The following is a 16,947-nucleotide window of genomic DNA, read 5'->3' on the forward strand; positions in this document are numbered from 1 at the left end:
AACTACTTTTACTATAGATGCAATTTATAATTTATTTTTGTTACATCTTTAAAGTTTACTATTAGCAATATAATTTGACTTTGTTTATTAGTAAAATTGTTTTAGGAAAAGATTTTTATTGTATATAAAAATTTGTCAAGATATTATTTTTCTATTTCTTCATGATTCAAGAAAATAATGGGTGAACCCACAATAATGGGTTCCACTTTAGTGGGACAAACAAAAATTCAAAATGAGAAATTGAGTTTACCATAGGTTTGCGCGAACACACTTATTGTGTTCACGCGAACTTTTTTTTAATCATGTTCGTGCGAACATATTTCGTATGTTCGCGCGAACATATGTGATATATATGTTCACGCAAACATGATTTGCATGTTCACGCGAACATGGTAAACGTGTTCGCGCGAACGCCATGTTCACACGAACATGCAAAATACAAAAATTTTAACCTTTTTTTTCTTTTTTTCTTTTTTTTGCTCTTTTGACTGCCATAATTGTAGGAGAATGATCTCCTACTGTAAAATAAAAATGTCAAAATGTGCTTCTCGGAGCAAGCTTTCCAATGACTATAATTTTATTACATAATTTAATCATTAAGACTTTCAAATATGAGTTTAACTCATTATAGGTTCATTACCGATTGAACATCAACCGACTTTGACATCTCGAGAAAATTAGTAAATTAGGTCAAAAAAATTTTGAAAAATATGGAGGCACTGGCTTATTGAGATACCTTTCTATTCAAAAAAAAAAAATTGGTTTATGATAAATTGACTTCAAATTATCTGTGTCAAACGGAACGTATGTTTGATCATGTCACTTCAAAACTTCATAAACTATACAATATTCAACAAAAATAAATCAAACCAAATGCAGACACTGGATATTGATGCTACAAATCCAACGCAAAAAGAATTACTTCATTATCATTTCTAGAAAAAAAGTTATGTGTGTCAAACAGAATGTCACTTTTTAAAATATTGAATTTTATTATGTACCACTTTTTGGAGGAGATAAAAAAAATTGACATAAATAAATTTTTTTTTTAGATTAAAAAATATGGTTACAAAGTAGGAACAAAGTACTCAAAATCACTAGTTTATGTCATCTTGAAATTATTTATAGTTTTGGAGATATAGTCACTTGAACATGACGTTTGTTGCAAAAATATTGATTTCAGAGTCAAAATTGGTCAAAAAGTGGAACCCATTATTGTGGGATCACCCTAATAGATACATATTATTGCATTCACCACATAAATTGATAATATCATTTCACTAGATATCCTCATATCCATGTGAAAGCTCACTATAACATGGAATTGATATTAAGTACATGTTAAGTTTACATTCATTGTCTTTTTGGTTTGGCGGCTTGGGATGCACTTAATTTATATCTTTATGTTCATGCACAACAACCCACTATGATGTAGAAACAATAACCTTGCATTCATTATCTTTTTTGTTTAGTGGTTTGGGATGTGCTTTAAGTGCCACTTTCATGTTGTGTTACATCATTTTTCCTTTCCAAACCCTTCAAAGAAGTTATGATGAAGTTATGGTTATATAATTTAGTAAAGTCAATTGAACAAAAAAATTAGAAACTCTCAAGTATAGTTTGTTAGTTATCATTATTATAACATTGTGTTTGGAACTCCTTTACTTTATAGCTATTGTAACTTTTTAATTTGATTCTTAATCTTATCTTAGAAAGTTCTTAGTTTATGAAAACAATATATTTTAATTGTATTTATATATAGAATGACATATTTATATATATTTAGTTCAAAATATATAATAGGATAAGCTCTCATATATATATATTGGATACACAATTCACATTTATTATATAATAATTAAATTATTAATTATTAGCACTCTTTGAAAAGTAAAATTTGATAAATATATTTAAGAACATTGTGAAGTCATGAATTTATATACTAAATTTGTTACATTTACCTCTTGAGAATTTTTTTTAAATAAAACATAAGTTATAGATAAAATATTTAAATGAAACACAAAGTATTTTTAATGATAAACTTTTGAGAAGCACATTTAAGTCAGGACATTTCCTATGTATAAATAGTTTCATGCATATATAAACTACTATTTTTTTTAAAGAAGAAAATAAAAATTTAAGTTTATGAGATGAATGTTAGAAACTTTATTAAAAGATTAAAAAAAACAACTCCAAGTATTTAGAAAAGAACAAATTCAAAACTTTAAAGAATATAATATGTATTGAAATTGGATATCTAACATGTTTGGTGGAATCTACTTGACATAAGCGGACACATTTATAATATATTACATTTAAGAAAATCTATCAAAGAAAAAATAAAGACAAAAAAATATTAGTGTTTTAAGATATGGAATGACGTCTCCTTCTAGACATGAGACTATTAGTATTATTGTTGAGGAAAAGAGGATTGATGGAATTGTCTTTGGCTCGAAAGAGAGAGTTCAACTTGCTCAAAGTTTTAGAGAATGATTGCAAGAATTTATGTGGGGGAGTAGTTTTAACAAGTTCTTGTTTCATAGAAACATGGTTCTTCTCCAAATCTGTTAATCGCATTCTCATTCGTGCCACTTCCAACTTAAGTTCTCTATTCTCTCTTCGAACAGATGCATAGTTGTCACGTGGAGAAATGGCCGCACTTGGTCCTTCACTCTGGTGAGAAAGGTGATGGTGGCGATGAGCATGATGAGGATCTCCACTCATGGCAGTACGAAGTCTTAGTTGTTCAAAGTAGAGAACTTGAACAGCTAATTGCACTGGAAGTCGCTCATTCTGTGCTGCATGGGTGCAAGCATCATGAGAGAGTTTTTGACAATCGAGTAATTTACAAAGCTTATTACGCTCCATCTCTTTAATTGTTGGATGCGCCTGCAACATATAACAAAAGAAAAAGAATACAATTAAAAACATGATCAATAAAACAAAAATTTAAATAATATGAAATGTTGATTCACCAAATTTTGGGGTCATATATAATATTAATTTAAAAAATCACACATAATATTATCTAAAAATTGTAGTTATCACTCTACAACTTGTTCAAATGGCTCATCTGAAATCACAATAGTTTCTCTAATAGAACCCACTACTTAATGTGATTTAATATTAGCCACTTTAACAAGTCAAAACTTATAGTGTATTATTTAAATCAAACCAAACCATGAATATTATATATAATTACTTTAATATGTGTGTATATGTTTATGTATCCATTAAAGACCTAAAAAATAAATGTATTCAAAAAATCATAGTGACCTTAAATGCTGATTTAAAAAATCACATGCAACCTAGTCCAAAAACTACAACTATCACTCTATAACTTGTTTAGGTGGCTCATCCAAAAGACACTAGTTCTCCTAATAATACTAACCACTTAATAGCTTTCAAATGAGCCACACAAATAATTTAAACTTATAGTTATTTAACCTTGTTGAGGTGATTGGTTTGAAATAATCAAACACACTATTTAATGTGATTTAACACGAGGCTAGTAAACAAGTCAAAACTTATAATTTGTTATTTGAACCAAACCAAACTATCTATTAAAGACTTGAAAAATATATGTATATGTTTAAAAGTCCATTAAAAACATGAAAATAAATACATTCAAAAAACCATGAAGCATGATAAAAAAAAAATATTGATTGAAAAACTCAAACACAAACTTATCTAGAAACTACAACTATCACTCTGTGGCTTGTTTAAGAGGCTCATGTGAAATCACACTAGTTTTTCTTATAAGGCTCACCACTTAATATTATTTTAAGATGAACCACACATACAAGTCAAAACTTATAATGTGATCTTGAATATTGATTCAAAAAATCATAGTGTGTCATCTAAAACATTGTTTCAAAAGCTCATACATAATCTAATCAAGAAACTACAACTATCACTCTATGACTTGTCTAGGAGACTCACGTGAAATTACACTAGTTTCTCTAATAAGACTCACCACTTAAATAAGCTACACAAAAATGTCAAAACTTATAACGTGATCTTAAACAAAGTTTCAAAAAATCTTAGTATACATCATCTAATACATTGATTAAAAACTCATACATAACCTAACCAAGAAACTACAACTATCAATCTATTACTTATTCAGATGACTCATTTGAAATCATAGTAGTTTCTCAAAGAACTATTAGGTAATGTGATTTAAGATGAATCTTGTAAACAATTTAAAACTTAAGATCAATTAGATTTCCACAACCCGTAGATTTAGTTTAACTACTTCTCGTATAATTTTGTGCGAATTTTCTCCACCAATATTTGAAAATACACATTGTGATCTACCATTAAGATGCAATAGAAAACCAAGAGAAGATTGATCCAAAATTTTAATAAAAATTGACATATGATTATTTACATATAAAATGTACTACCTAAATCAATTGAGCCACCATTAGTAACTTCGTAAATAAATGCATTGATGAAGAGTAGAATAACAACAATACCTTGAGGAAGATGTCGATGGCTCGATACAGTCCGTCGTCGACGAGTCGAGCATGCTGAGGAACGGCCTCCGCGAGAGCAATGAAAGTGGAGATGGTGAGGTTGGGATCCGGAGCAATCTCAGCAAGACAACCATCCATAAGTTTCGACACCTGTACCATGCTCTGATTCTGTTTATGGTTGTTTGAATGCTTGGTAGGAGAATCAGATTCATACCCGTCAATGATTTCTCTGTTCACACGCTCATCATCACCAACACCATCCCACCACTCTGCTTCTCCCTCCTCCACAAACTGCAGAAAATTGGCCACGATCCGCAACACAACATCCGTGTCGTACAGAGTCTGCCCTTCGTCTTTGTAGGAAGAATACGCCGGAATGAGCAGATCGTCGACGGCGGCCTGATCCAGGCGGCTGCCAAATCGTTTTTCCAGTTCTGTTCTGAAAGAGGCCATGACGTTGAGCATCATGGCGGCCCTGAGAAGCCATGAAAGGAAGCTCACTGGGATTCTTTTCATCTGCGGAGGGAGCAAACTTACTACTGTTTCGACTACGGATCTCTTTTCCCTTTCTGCCAGGGTTGGGGGTCCCCGGGATTTGAACCTGGGTCGATCTGGGTCGACATTGGTTGGGATTTTGGGGGCTTCCGTGGGCGGGATTTGAACCTGGGTTGAGTAGTAGGGCTCGAGAGAGTGCTTGGCGTAGTGCATTAGGGCTCCGCTGATAATGTCATGGCCGAGGCCTTTGGATTTCATGGCTGTTACAACCCTCTGGAACATGTGGATGTTTAGGACTGCGAGTTCCTTTCCCCACCATGAGTCTGATTCGGCTTCCATGGGCTTTGTGGATTGGGGGTTTTGTGTGTAGTCCCGTGACGTCGGCCATTGAGAGTTGCTTCCGCTGGATGTGAGTCGAGAGAGGCCTCTTTTGAGCTCTTCGTTGGATGCGGCTGATGTTATGGCCTCGATGCATCTGGTGATGATCTTGAGATCTTCTGCGAAGGGGAGAAGGCTTTCGCAGCTGTAGAGGACTGTGACTGAATCGGGAAGGCTGTGGAGGACTATTTCCTTCAGGAAGGTCTCTGTGCGCGTCTCCAGGCTTAGGTCTGCGTAGTGGTCGGTCATTTCAAGGTAGCTTGCGGCGCATCTGAGCATGGCGACGTTTGAGGCTGTGATTTCTGGGTTTCCCCCGTAGCAGAACTTTGCTGCCATTTCGAAGGCCTCGGCTCCTCCTGGCATGTCTTGGAGATGGAGTCGTGTTGTGTCTTTGGATTCTGCTAGTTGCTTGCGGATCCGCCCACTTTTGGATACCAGAGGAAACTGGATGAAAAGAAATATAAATACAATGAGATTTTCACAGTTTTTCTCCAAAAATTTCATAAATGCTTGTGAGAATTTTAACATCAATATCAGTGTTTCACTGATTGTTACGAGTCTTGATATTACGAGTGTTTTGAGATTATCAACGTTTCACATTGTTAACATCAACATTTCACATTATTTTTCTTATCTATCATAAGCATCATTATTTGATGCTCCATCATAGAGAGTTCGTCGAGATCAGAAAGCATCGTCTGCATTGAAGTATGCCTGCTAAATTTTAAGTCAAAAAACTACTCCCAGAATACTTTTTCAGGACGGAAATGAAATCCACTGAGAGAGAAAATATCAATGAAATATATTTTATTAAAAATAGTGCACCGATTTGAATCGATATCATACCTCGACTGTGGTACACCAAGGTGTTGAAGAGTTCAATATTTAAATCAGAAACAGTAACTCTATCAAAATATGCCCGCTAAATAAAAAGTGAAAGTACTGTTTGTGAGATTTTTAGCATCAATATGTGAAAGATTTGCACAATACATGAGAGTGGTTGTTGTGAGGTTTTTAGCATCAATATTTCACACTTTCTGATCTATCACAGGCATTAGACAGTCCAATCGAGATCAGAAACAACATCGACTGCATCAAAGTATGCCGACTAAATTATAAGTCAAAATACAATTCCCAGAAGGTTATTTTTTCAGGACAGAATTGAAATCGACTCGGAGAGAAAATAATATGATTTTGGAATAATCAATACTCGGATTTGAATCAATATCTTACTTCGAATGTGTTATAGCATTTTGTGACCTATCATCTAAGATTGGAAACTTCAATTTTGAAATCAGAAACAGTGACTGCAACAAAATATGGCTGAAATTAAAGTCAAAATACAATTTCCAGAACAAGACAAATCAAGCTTTTTTGGGAAGAAAAAAGGAGATCCACTCTCAGAGAGAATAGTACACTGATTTCTGTACGAAGGTTTTCGTATGAACAAAATGAAATCTGTTCACAGTCGAAACAGCACACTGATTGAACAGATTTAGGACATTTGAGAGTTCAATCAAAACCGAAAGTAACATCGACTGAATCAAAATATGCTGCAAAATTATAAGTCAAAATACAACTCCCAGAAGGCATTTTTAGGACAGAAATAAAATCCACTCAGGGTTAAAATATTAACGAAATTTACTCTTAGAAAACACAGTACACTAATTTAAGTCGATATCTTTATTGTCAAATCAAGGATTTCTAAGAAAGAAAAATGGAAATCTACTCACAGAGAAAATAGTAAACTGGTTGGAACTGATACCTCTACGAATGCTTTGTTAGGACACAAATGAGATCTACTCACAGAAGAATCAGTACACTGATTTGAACAGATTTATGATTTTTTCCAACTATAAATGAATAAATATGGGGGACTGAACTAATCTACAGAAGCCGGAGAAAGTTCAACGGGAAAGAAGAAAGGGGCTCTTAGATGAGCACCCAGACCCTAAAACTTTGAGAATTAAGCCAAGAATCCTCAATCAAACTGATTTTCAACAAATAAGCCTAAAAAGCTCTGATGTACAAAGCAAAAAGAAGGTCAATAGAAAACACAGTCCCCATGCGAATCTCATTCACAAAATTTGCTTTAAAATATGAAAATATTTTTTTGATCAATATTTCAGATCAGAGTAAGTATGATGATGCAAGAATAATTGATCATGCAGTATGATACGACATATTATGATAAAATTGTTGATCATGCTCATAATATTGCTGATCATACAGTATGATACGAAACATTATGAAAAAAATTATGTACATGATCAAATTCAGAAATCACAGAGCTAACCTATTATGAAATTTATAATGAAATATGAAAATTTCTTATGAACTGTGCAAATTCTGTAAAAGTAGTTCAAAGTAAATAGATCTATTACTTTGTGAAGTGCAAACGTATTTTCCCCCGCTTCGACAGAAATGTCGCTTGGAACGTCCGAAAGAAGCCTGCCACAATAAAGAAATCAGAACAATCAGCCAAACGCTACACTGTACCAAATGAAACAGAAGCCAACTTTTTATAAGCTTTTCATGAAAAGAGAGACAGGTAAATTTACGGCAGGTTTGAGTCTGTTCCTCCATTGAAGTGGCAAATTCTCTTGTGCAGAGCCATTGTTTTCTCCAGGTCGAAATATTTTTGAGCTTGTCAAGAATGAGCTCCAATACAAACATTCAAAATACATGAAATTTGTGTCTCCAATACAAACATCCAAAATACATGAAATTTGTGTTTGAGATGATAGAAAGGACAAGAGCTCATTCCGATGGTGATGGTCAAGAAAAATGATGGATGGAAGCACAAGCCAACAAGTATCTCTCGTGTGATTATAATTTTACAGTTTATTCAGTAGAAATGGAATCTTATTATACAACAGAATGGAATTTGGTAGTGGGTTGTAGGAAATTCATATTCTTTTCATGGATGAGGCATCTAATCATATACTTTCAATGTGTAAGGCATCTAATTATATTATCTTAGTTCCTTAAGTATAATATTTTTATATATAAAATTATATAAAATAAAATAAAAATTATTCTTTTTAAAATTTATTATCAAAGAAAATAATTAAATAGAAGCTAGTTCAAAATGAGATAAGAATTAGTACATTTAGAAATGATATTTGAAAGGAAATAATAAAGACTTAAAGATGTTCTTTTTTATTATATAAGGAGAGAAATATGGGTAGGTTATTTTTGGAAGGAAATCATGAGGTTATGATAAATAGGAAAATAAATTTAGATTATCACTATTTTTATAACCATGTTGCAAGCATCTTATATGGCGTTGAGTTAAAAGTTCAATACATACAAAATATAAATTCAACAAAAGTAAAAAATAGGCGACAAAGACACTCTAAAGCTTGTTAGGAAAAGAGTACACTCTCCAAGAGTTCAAATATTCCTCCACTCATCATAAAAGAACTTTAATTGCCCATTTTGGCCTGTCCTAGGGAGAGTGTTTTGTTGGATGTTTCTTCTTCTCCTATCTGCCATGTGGTTTCCTTTGTTTCTTCTAGAGATTGGTAGAATGATGCGGCTAAGCTTGAGGATGGATGGACAACGGTAAAAGGAAGAAATCTAAGTTCTCCATCCCTCCCCTAGATAAGAATTTGCGGTCTCACAAGGGAGGTTCTAAATCTAAACCTAAATCTTAAGTTCCCTTGTTGTGGTTGTCTAGTGTGGCAGGAGTTAGTCATTTGCTCCCTATCTTTGTTTGGTGACTCACAATGTTGTATTTGGGCTTTATATTGTTATATCTTTAGATTTGTTGTACAAGGTTTCAGGACCTTTCAAAACCTATTTTTACTTAATCAAAACTTTGATTGCTTTTTTACAATTTTGTCTCTAGTGCAATGGTTTTGAACTAACTTCATAATTTACATTCATTTTTTACTGTCTATTGATTTGGTTAGGATAATTCCATTGGAATTTGGGTTCAATGACTTTACATTTCATGCTCTTTCCTTTTATTTTGTATCACACATATCTATTGTTTAGTAGACTTTCAAAGTATTAAAAAAATATTGAAATAAAGAAAATTTGAAAATCAAATATAAATAAAGAAATAATATTACAACTAAAATAAACTAAATAGTTGAAATTGAATAACTTTATCTAATTTAAAAGTAAAACACAACAACACCTAATAAGATATCTATATTCAACATATTTACAATAAAAAGTAAGTAGAAAAATGTCCAAAGTCAAGCATGATTAATACAACTCTCTTGTAATGATGGTGTATTCCACTTTAATGAGCAATTCCTTATTGAAGAGTATTGTACACTTTTATTGAAAGTCTACTTTGGTTGAGGTGGAGTTTTATGATAGTTAAAGGCTTTCACTTTTTTGGCAATCTTGTAGTTGCCTAAATTTATGTAATTTCTTGTTTTATTTCAATTTTAAAAATCTATAAAAATTTTGATTAAAAAAATAAGAAAAAAGACTAAGATACCACAATAGCTAAAATAGTAGAAAGTGAAAGAGGATTAGAATCAATAAAAACATTCTAATTATGAAAAATAAACTTCCCAATTAAGGGAAGGGCACTACTAGCCGAGTAAATGGCCATGCAATTTTTTTAATTTTTTTTTGCACTCAACCTCTTAATTACTAATTTTGAAGGAACCAAATAGGGGAGAGGATCTAGTAGTTGGGCACCCTAACTTTGTGCTTCTTAAAATCCTATGTGGAAATTTTAAATCACTCCCATTTTTCAACAGTAGCTTACTTGGCAAGACCCCTACTTATAACTAAGGTTTCAAAGCCACATTATCAAATATGATGCCACATTAGCATGCTTTTTGCCAAAGTGTTCATAAGAGCCCAAAAAAAAGTTAGAGCAATCATAGTGCATTAGAGACCCCCATACTTGTACAACTAATGTGGCATCACACTATTGGTCATTTTTTGGGAAAAGGGACACATTTCATTCAATTATGGGTAGTCAAATCATTAGCAAGAACAACTTTAAAGCGACAACTATTGGTACAATCTTGTCAAAATGTTGGACATTAAATTAGCAAGTGGGGGTGTTATGTTAACATTTCCCATCACAACCATTAGAACGTGCTTAGGTATTGGGTCCTCTCCCCTAAATGATAACTAAAAGCCCATTATTAAGTTCCACATGTACAAATAACATATCATTTTAAACTTTTTTTGGCTCATCATTGACCCATGTGTGCACCACTATTGCGACATTTGTGCACAATTAGTATAAAATTTGCTCATAAATACTAACAATTTTGAGTGCACAAGTGATACTTTGAAATGATGGTTGTTGACTTTTCAGTGCTCAACAAATTTTACGACATTTTTATTCTCTCTTAACTATTCTCATCCTAATGATGAATCATGTAATGTGATTCAAAACATTATTACAAAAATACTACATACACCAAATTAAACTACATCACTTTAATACATACAAATAATTTAATATTTTTTAAGTAGTTAAATTATATATGAAAATAGTTTTAAAAAATAAATCATAAGTCTATGTATAATTTAGACTTTGTAGATGCATGAAATTAGCCATAATCATCACTAGCACAACAAACAAAGAAGAAGAAGAAGTTCAAGTTCTACACATACTAGGTATTGATCAATCCGACTTCAACATATCTCTAATTTTCCAATTTTCCTATACAAGATAATGATGGCAGTCCCATCTTTTTAAAGCTCCCCTCCATTTGATCCACAATAATAAAGAAAACAATGATCCACAATAATAAAGAAAACAACTTTCAAGAAGCAACATAAGCATGTCCAAAATAAACTTTTTCAACCACCCACAAAAAGCATGTCCGAAACAAAAGCAAAGAAAACACGACTTCGATGTAGTTGGAAGAATAAAATAATGAAGTCATTTATTTTGCGCCAATCTTTTGCGCAAGAGTGTTAAAGAGCGAGGGGAGAAGCTAATTTTTTCCACAGACATTCCCTTCGGCGGAGGGAACATAACGTGTAATGTGGGCACCTGTGTTTCCCAAATACCCAGCTGGAATGATAAAAGCATGCCTCTGATGGCTCCCCCTTGTTCATAGTCTCGAAGATCTGTGTGGGCTTGAGAAAGTTACGGCTCATTCACAAGCAACAAAAAGTAATTAGGGTTTTCCGGATCTTCTTCAGGTCAAGTCTCAATACAACCATCTGTATATTAGTTTTGCAATTAATTATAGCTTTGGCTAAAGGACAGGGATTCTTGCATATTCATAACTTTTGTGTATGACGGAGAGGGTCTGTTGTCGATTGATGGTGAAAATTCAGGCGAAATGCCTCCGAATTGGTTACCATCAGACGTCATTACAGACATCCTCATTTGGGTAGTATGTCAATGGCTACGGCCACCGTCCATGTGGGCATCACATGCCCTGTTAAATTCTTCCACAGACATGAATCAATTGAAACAAAAATTTGTAGGTGATCTTTTAATAGCAGGGTTTTGGACCTTGTGGTATAAAGCTGTATTTGGGAGGCCAGAAGGAGGAACAATCTATGTAAAGAGGGTTACATACAGATGTTTTATTGTGTTGTGATCTGTAACAAGGGGTTTCATACAGATCTTTTAGCTGAAAACAACGATTTGTTTCAACCAAATGGAAATCAGAATTCACCCACTTTACGGTGTTGAATTTTTCTGTCAAATCTGAAAACTTTCTTTTGCTGAGAGAAGTTTTACCATTCAATTACCGACCATAATCCATCTTTAATCCTCAAAGTTGATTCGTTTTCCAATCTGTAAACAAATTCATCTTACGGTCACTTTTCAAAGACAGCATCACTTTCCAAGAAACTCTACATCTAATTTATATCGTAGCTAGTACATGGCATTAGATAGTGAGACGAGGTTTAGTATAAATCAACAGGAGCACTCATGATTGTGCCACAAGGAAAAATCCAGGTTGAACAAGACATCTATGCCATTTAATGCAAACATGAAGAGGTTTGGGTTGGGTATATGGGATTTAATGCAAATATGTTACTGCAAACATTTAGTGCATTGTATAAATGATATTTCTTTTGCCTAAATGGGATTTACACGGTGTTGGAGTAATTAATTATAGATTTATTCTTGCATCAAAATCTCCGTGTCTGTGAATTTCTAAATCAATCCCTTCATCTAGATTCAGAGTAATGGTTTAATCCACAAGATCAATTCTCGAGTTTGGTTTTAATCTTCAAGATCTACTCTCAAAGGTGTGACGATCAGTTCAATACCCCCAAAATCTTCAGATGTCAGTAAACTTTGAAATCAACATCTTCACCCAGACCCAGAGTGAGAATTAGTCCACGAGTTCAATTCGAGATGACAAATAAACTACTCTTTCTTAATGTTCTACATATACTTAGCCAATTGTTTATCTATCTGGCGATTAAGAAGCCTATCAAATAACAAAAACTATTCATAGTTCCTGATGGATTGGGTACATAGACGAAAATTTTAATACTTAAATCAAACTATATAGATGTAAGTTCTTATGTGAATGATACTAAAATGTAAAACAAAACAATAGGAGGATGCCATTAATCTTAGAAACAAGGCTGATCATCGAGTTAGTGTAATGAAGATTTCAATTGCAATCAAGAAAGTTCATTCGTATTATGCAGGGAGTAGAATTTGTTTCCATGAAGTCCATAATTAAAAGGCCCAAATCACCCTTAAACCCAAATGGAAACAAATCTTTCAACAATAGACAGCACATGAATATAATGTTTTGTTCCAGATAAACTAGTAAAGAGGCATTTAAGGAAGGTACCATTCATGGGTGCGCTTCATGGTGAATGTGGGTCGGCTGGAGCTCCGCTTGATTGTTGCTATGCTTGGTTTCTCGCTCATCATTGTCATCACTCCCATATTTTCATGTCAGTTATGTTTTCGATTTACTCTTTCCACAGTTTCTTCTCATCAAAACTTGAGCACTCATTTTCCCTTCAAACTCTGAGAGAGAAATGGAACAACATATAAACAATATTGATCAGTGTAATCATAACATGCTACAATTTAATATTCATCCCCCGAAATCCAGCAATAATGTAGATGTATGCCACCAAAGCTCTGCCTATTTTCTTCAGCTTTTCAACTTCTTTTGTAAGTCAGAATCTCCCTGGATTCCAGCCTGCTGCAAGACAATGGCTGCCCCACGAATCCCCTGGATTTCAGTCCTTTCCCTCTAGTTTTATGTTGTATACTCATTTGTTAATTGCCCTTCATGTTCAGCTGATTAAAAATAGGAAAAAAAGCAAAGAGCTGGTCTGCAAAACTGTAAAGCAACTGAATGAAACATCTTTAAGAGTCAGAGAGTAGAGGAAGGAGATGAAAAGCATGATCACTTTGTAGTGGGTAAATGCATTCTCATAAAGGCACAGAAGCACATTGTATGATGATATACTGAAAAGCGCCAGATCAAACTGCAGATTCATTTGATGTTCAATCATCACAACATTTCTCCTTTGCCAAATCCTTCGAAACATTTGTGTGAAATGGTGTAGTATTTTTGCACATGCCCTGATTAAAAGGAGTATTTCATCAAGTGAGTGGGGTTTGTATGGGCCAAAACACAATGATGGCAGCACAAGCATCACTTTGAAATTGTTAACCATCATGTGCCCCCTCAAACTTATTTGCCCTCTTAAAGCTAATTATATCATTTAAGAATTCTGCAAATGCTATGCATAGAAGCATATAACTCAAGTGCAAATGAGTAATATGTGAGCCCACGGTAGGGGTTAAATTCAATGGCTTTACTTTTTAAGCTTAAAGCTAAATATGGCTTCAAAAAATAAATGGGATCAATAATATGGAGAGAGAAGAGAATCATAAAAAATCTGAAGGAATATGTGTAATTTATGATGATTTCTTTTGATAATAGATTATACTAATATTTGAAAAATAAATAAATTATGTGATAGGAAACATCAATGATCAAATTTAGATTGTCATCTGCAATCAAAGAATTGAAAAGAAAATTCAAGATTCGTAAGTACATTTAACATTTGTGTCCAACATCAATACACTCAATTCAAGTAAACTTTAGAAAACTAAATATAACACTGCTATCAACCCTTTGACTACTTATGTTAACATCACCAGTTAATGCAAGAACAAAAGAACAAAAGTACTACCTTCTTTATTCCCATTTTTTCATATAAATGTTTTAACTAGTAAGAGTACTGGTTGGAATGCAATGAAAGCTTTGAATCAATGATAATCATGCGCATAATAGTGATGTTATTCTTTTAAAGTATACAACCCTATACAATTGTCATATAATTATTTGGGTGAAGGGGCTCACTTGGCTTGAAAATAAGATAAATTGATGAGAAGATTGGGAGCGAAGGAATTCATTAGTAATGAAAGGACAAATTATAGAATTTACATTCTAAATATTGCAATACATTAATATTATTAAATATATTAGCTTACAATTTATAAAAATAATAATAGTTTTTTAAATAGAGATCTAAAATTAAGCAAGATAAGATAATTCTGAAGGATACTGAAACCCAAACATTTCTAGATTAGATGAAAAAGTGTGGGAGTTGCTTTGACAAGGAAAATTTAAAGATGACGAACAAAGGTAACACTTCTCTCTATAATGAACTCACATGCCACAATATTGTGGATAAATTCCATAATCTATGGGAAGGAAAAGTAATAAGGGAATTGGATTGTAACCTAAAATGTTAAAGTGCATCAAGTTATAAACATTTCTTTAGAACCATTGGTAAACACATAAATTTATTGAATTACATTAATTAAATTTAGTTTGTCCAATCTCATGTATTGATTAAACAATTAAGATTTTTTAATCAATTAATGTTATCCTTTAGCTAAATCAATCTAATTAATTAAGTTATACCTCCATTAATTACTTAATAGAAAACAATCACCTAATTAATTAATTAATTCGCCTAGATCCTCTTTTAATTAAAGTATATTTATTTAATTAATTCACTTTGTCATTTTCCTCTTTTTCTAAAAATGAATTGATTTAAATTTATTTTTTTGTCAATTGTCTCCTAATCTTAGCCCCCCTTTAACCAAATTCTCCAACGGAATGGTGGTCTGACCATGGATGAAACTTTGTAGTTAAGCACACTTGAGTTGGAGTAGTACTAGGATGGGTGACTAGTGCTTCACCTCTATGAGCATCACCTAGATCCAATGGGTGCTAAGTGTTCTATTCATTGTCGTTAGAGATGGATTTGTGTGAACATGAGTCAATGGGTTTGACTCAAAAACCACAAAATTGAATCTTGATTGCAATATTACATTTTGACTTGTTGTGGAAAATATATTGTACTTATAAATTCATGAGCTTAAGGGACTTTCCAATGAATGGTTCATAAGGTACTTGACACTTGGTGAAGGTTTTTCAAATGGGGTTGTAGGTATACTGGGTTTAACCATGGAGGAAACTCCAAAGTTAAGCGCACTTGAGCTGGAGTAGTATTGGGATGGTGACCTCCTAGGAAGTCCTTGTGCTTCACCTTTGTAAGCATCACCTAGATCCAATGACTGGTAAGCGTTCTATTCATTGTCATGAGAAATGGGTTTGTGTAAACTAGTACTCATGAAACACGAGTGAATGAATTTGACTCAAAACCTACACAATTGAATCCTGATAGCAATATCACAATTTAACTTGATTTGGAAAATATCTACTACTTATCAATTTATGAGCTTAAGGGGATTTCTAATGATTGGTTCATAAGACATAACACTTGGTGAAGGTTTTGTAAATGGGGTTGCAAGAAGAGTGGGTTTAGCCATGCAAGAAACTTTTTAGTTAAGCTTGCTTGAGCTGGAGTAGTACTAGGATGGGTGACCTCATGGGAAGTCTTGACACTTCACCTCTGTGAGCATCACCTAGATCTAATGAGTGCTAAGTGTTCTATTCATTTTCATGAGAGATGGGTTTGTGTAAACCACTACTTATGACACATGAGTCAATGAGTTTGACTCAACAACTACACAATTGAACCTTGATAGCAATATCACAATTTGACTTACTATGAAAAATATCTCCTACTTATCGATATATGTATTGTTAGAATATTTAGAATAACCGGGAGGGTGAATTAGTTATCTAACGTCTAGATGTACCAATTGAAGAATCAAACACTTAAATAATTTCAGATCTTAACTTTTCATGGCTCGATCTCTACTGTAAACTTTCAATAACATTAACTAGCTATCCACTTCTCTAAAATAATAGACTTGCAGAATGTAAACATGAATCGGTAAAATATCATAATAACATCCACACAAGTCCGACACTAGGATTTAATGTGGAAACCCAATTTGGGAAAAACCACTAGCAACACGTCACCAATTTTCACTCTTCTGAAGTGAGCCTTGTTATGAGCCGACCCATCAAACGTTACAATACACACTATTAAATGTGACCTTGTTAGAGGATTTAATTACCCTATTAGATGTGGCCTTGTTTGAGAACTTTAGAACATTCCATTAGAATGCCATTTGGTTAAAGGATTTGCATAGACTATTATGTCCTTATGTCTATTAGGTCAACCTTGATTAAAGGATTTCAAATACTATTCACAATGGTTAGAAAGTAAC

At 33.2% G+C, this 16,947-nt stretch overlaps 1 protein-coding gene across 2 annotated transcripts; it reads right to left on the bottom strand.

Annotated features, from left to right (window-relative positions):
- Positions 1 to 2,223: 2,223 nt before the first annotated feature.
- Positions 2,224 to 13,924, bottom strand: LOC149540910 (BTB/POZ domain-containing protein At1g03010-like). 2 transcript variants are annotated; one of them, XM_089801971.1, is made up of 4 exons: positions 13,121 to 13,924; positions 7,739 to 7,805; positions 4,482 to 5,798; positions 2,224 to 2,889 (listed from the first exon to the last, which is right to left on the bottom strand). In XM_089801971.1, exons 1-4 carry the CDS (start codon positions 13,216 to 13,218, stop codon positions 2,365 to 2,367), a joined length of 2,007 nt encoding a protein of 668 aa, XP_089658097.1. In that variant the 5' UTR covers positions 13,219 to 13,924; the 3' UTR covers positions 2,224 to 2,364. The 2 variants fall into 2 exon arrangements, with proteins under 2 accessions (XP_089658097.1, XP_089658098.1); XM_089801972.1 differs by lacking the exon at positions 13,121 to 13,924 and adding an exon at positions 7,916 to 8,315.
- Between the last annotated feature and the right edge of the window lie 3,023 nt (positions 13,925 to 16,947).

This window comes from Cupressus sempervirens, chromosome 9 (assembly GCF_028749045.1).
Source record: "Cupressus sempervirens isolate cs-2001-9-10 chromosome 9, ASM2874904v1, whole genome shotgun sequence".
Lineage (NCBI taxonomy): Eukaryota > Viridiplantae > Streptophyta > Pinopsida > Cupressales > Cupressaceae > Cupressus > Cupressus sempervirens.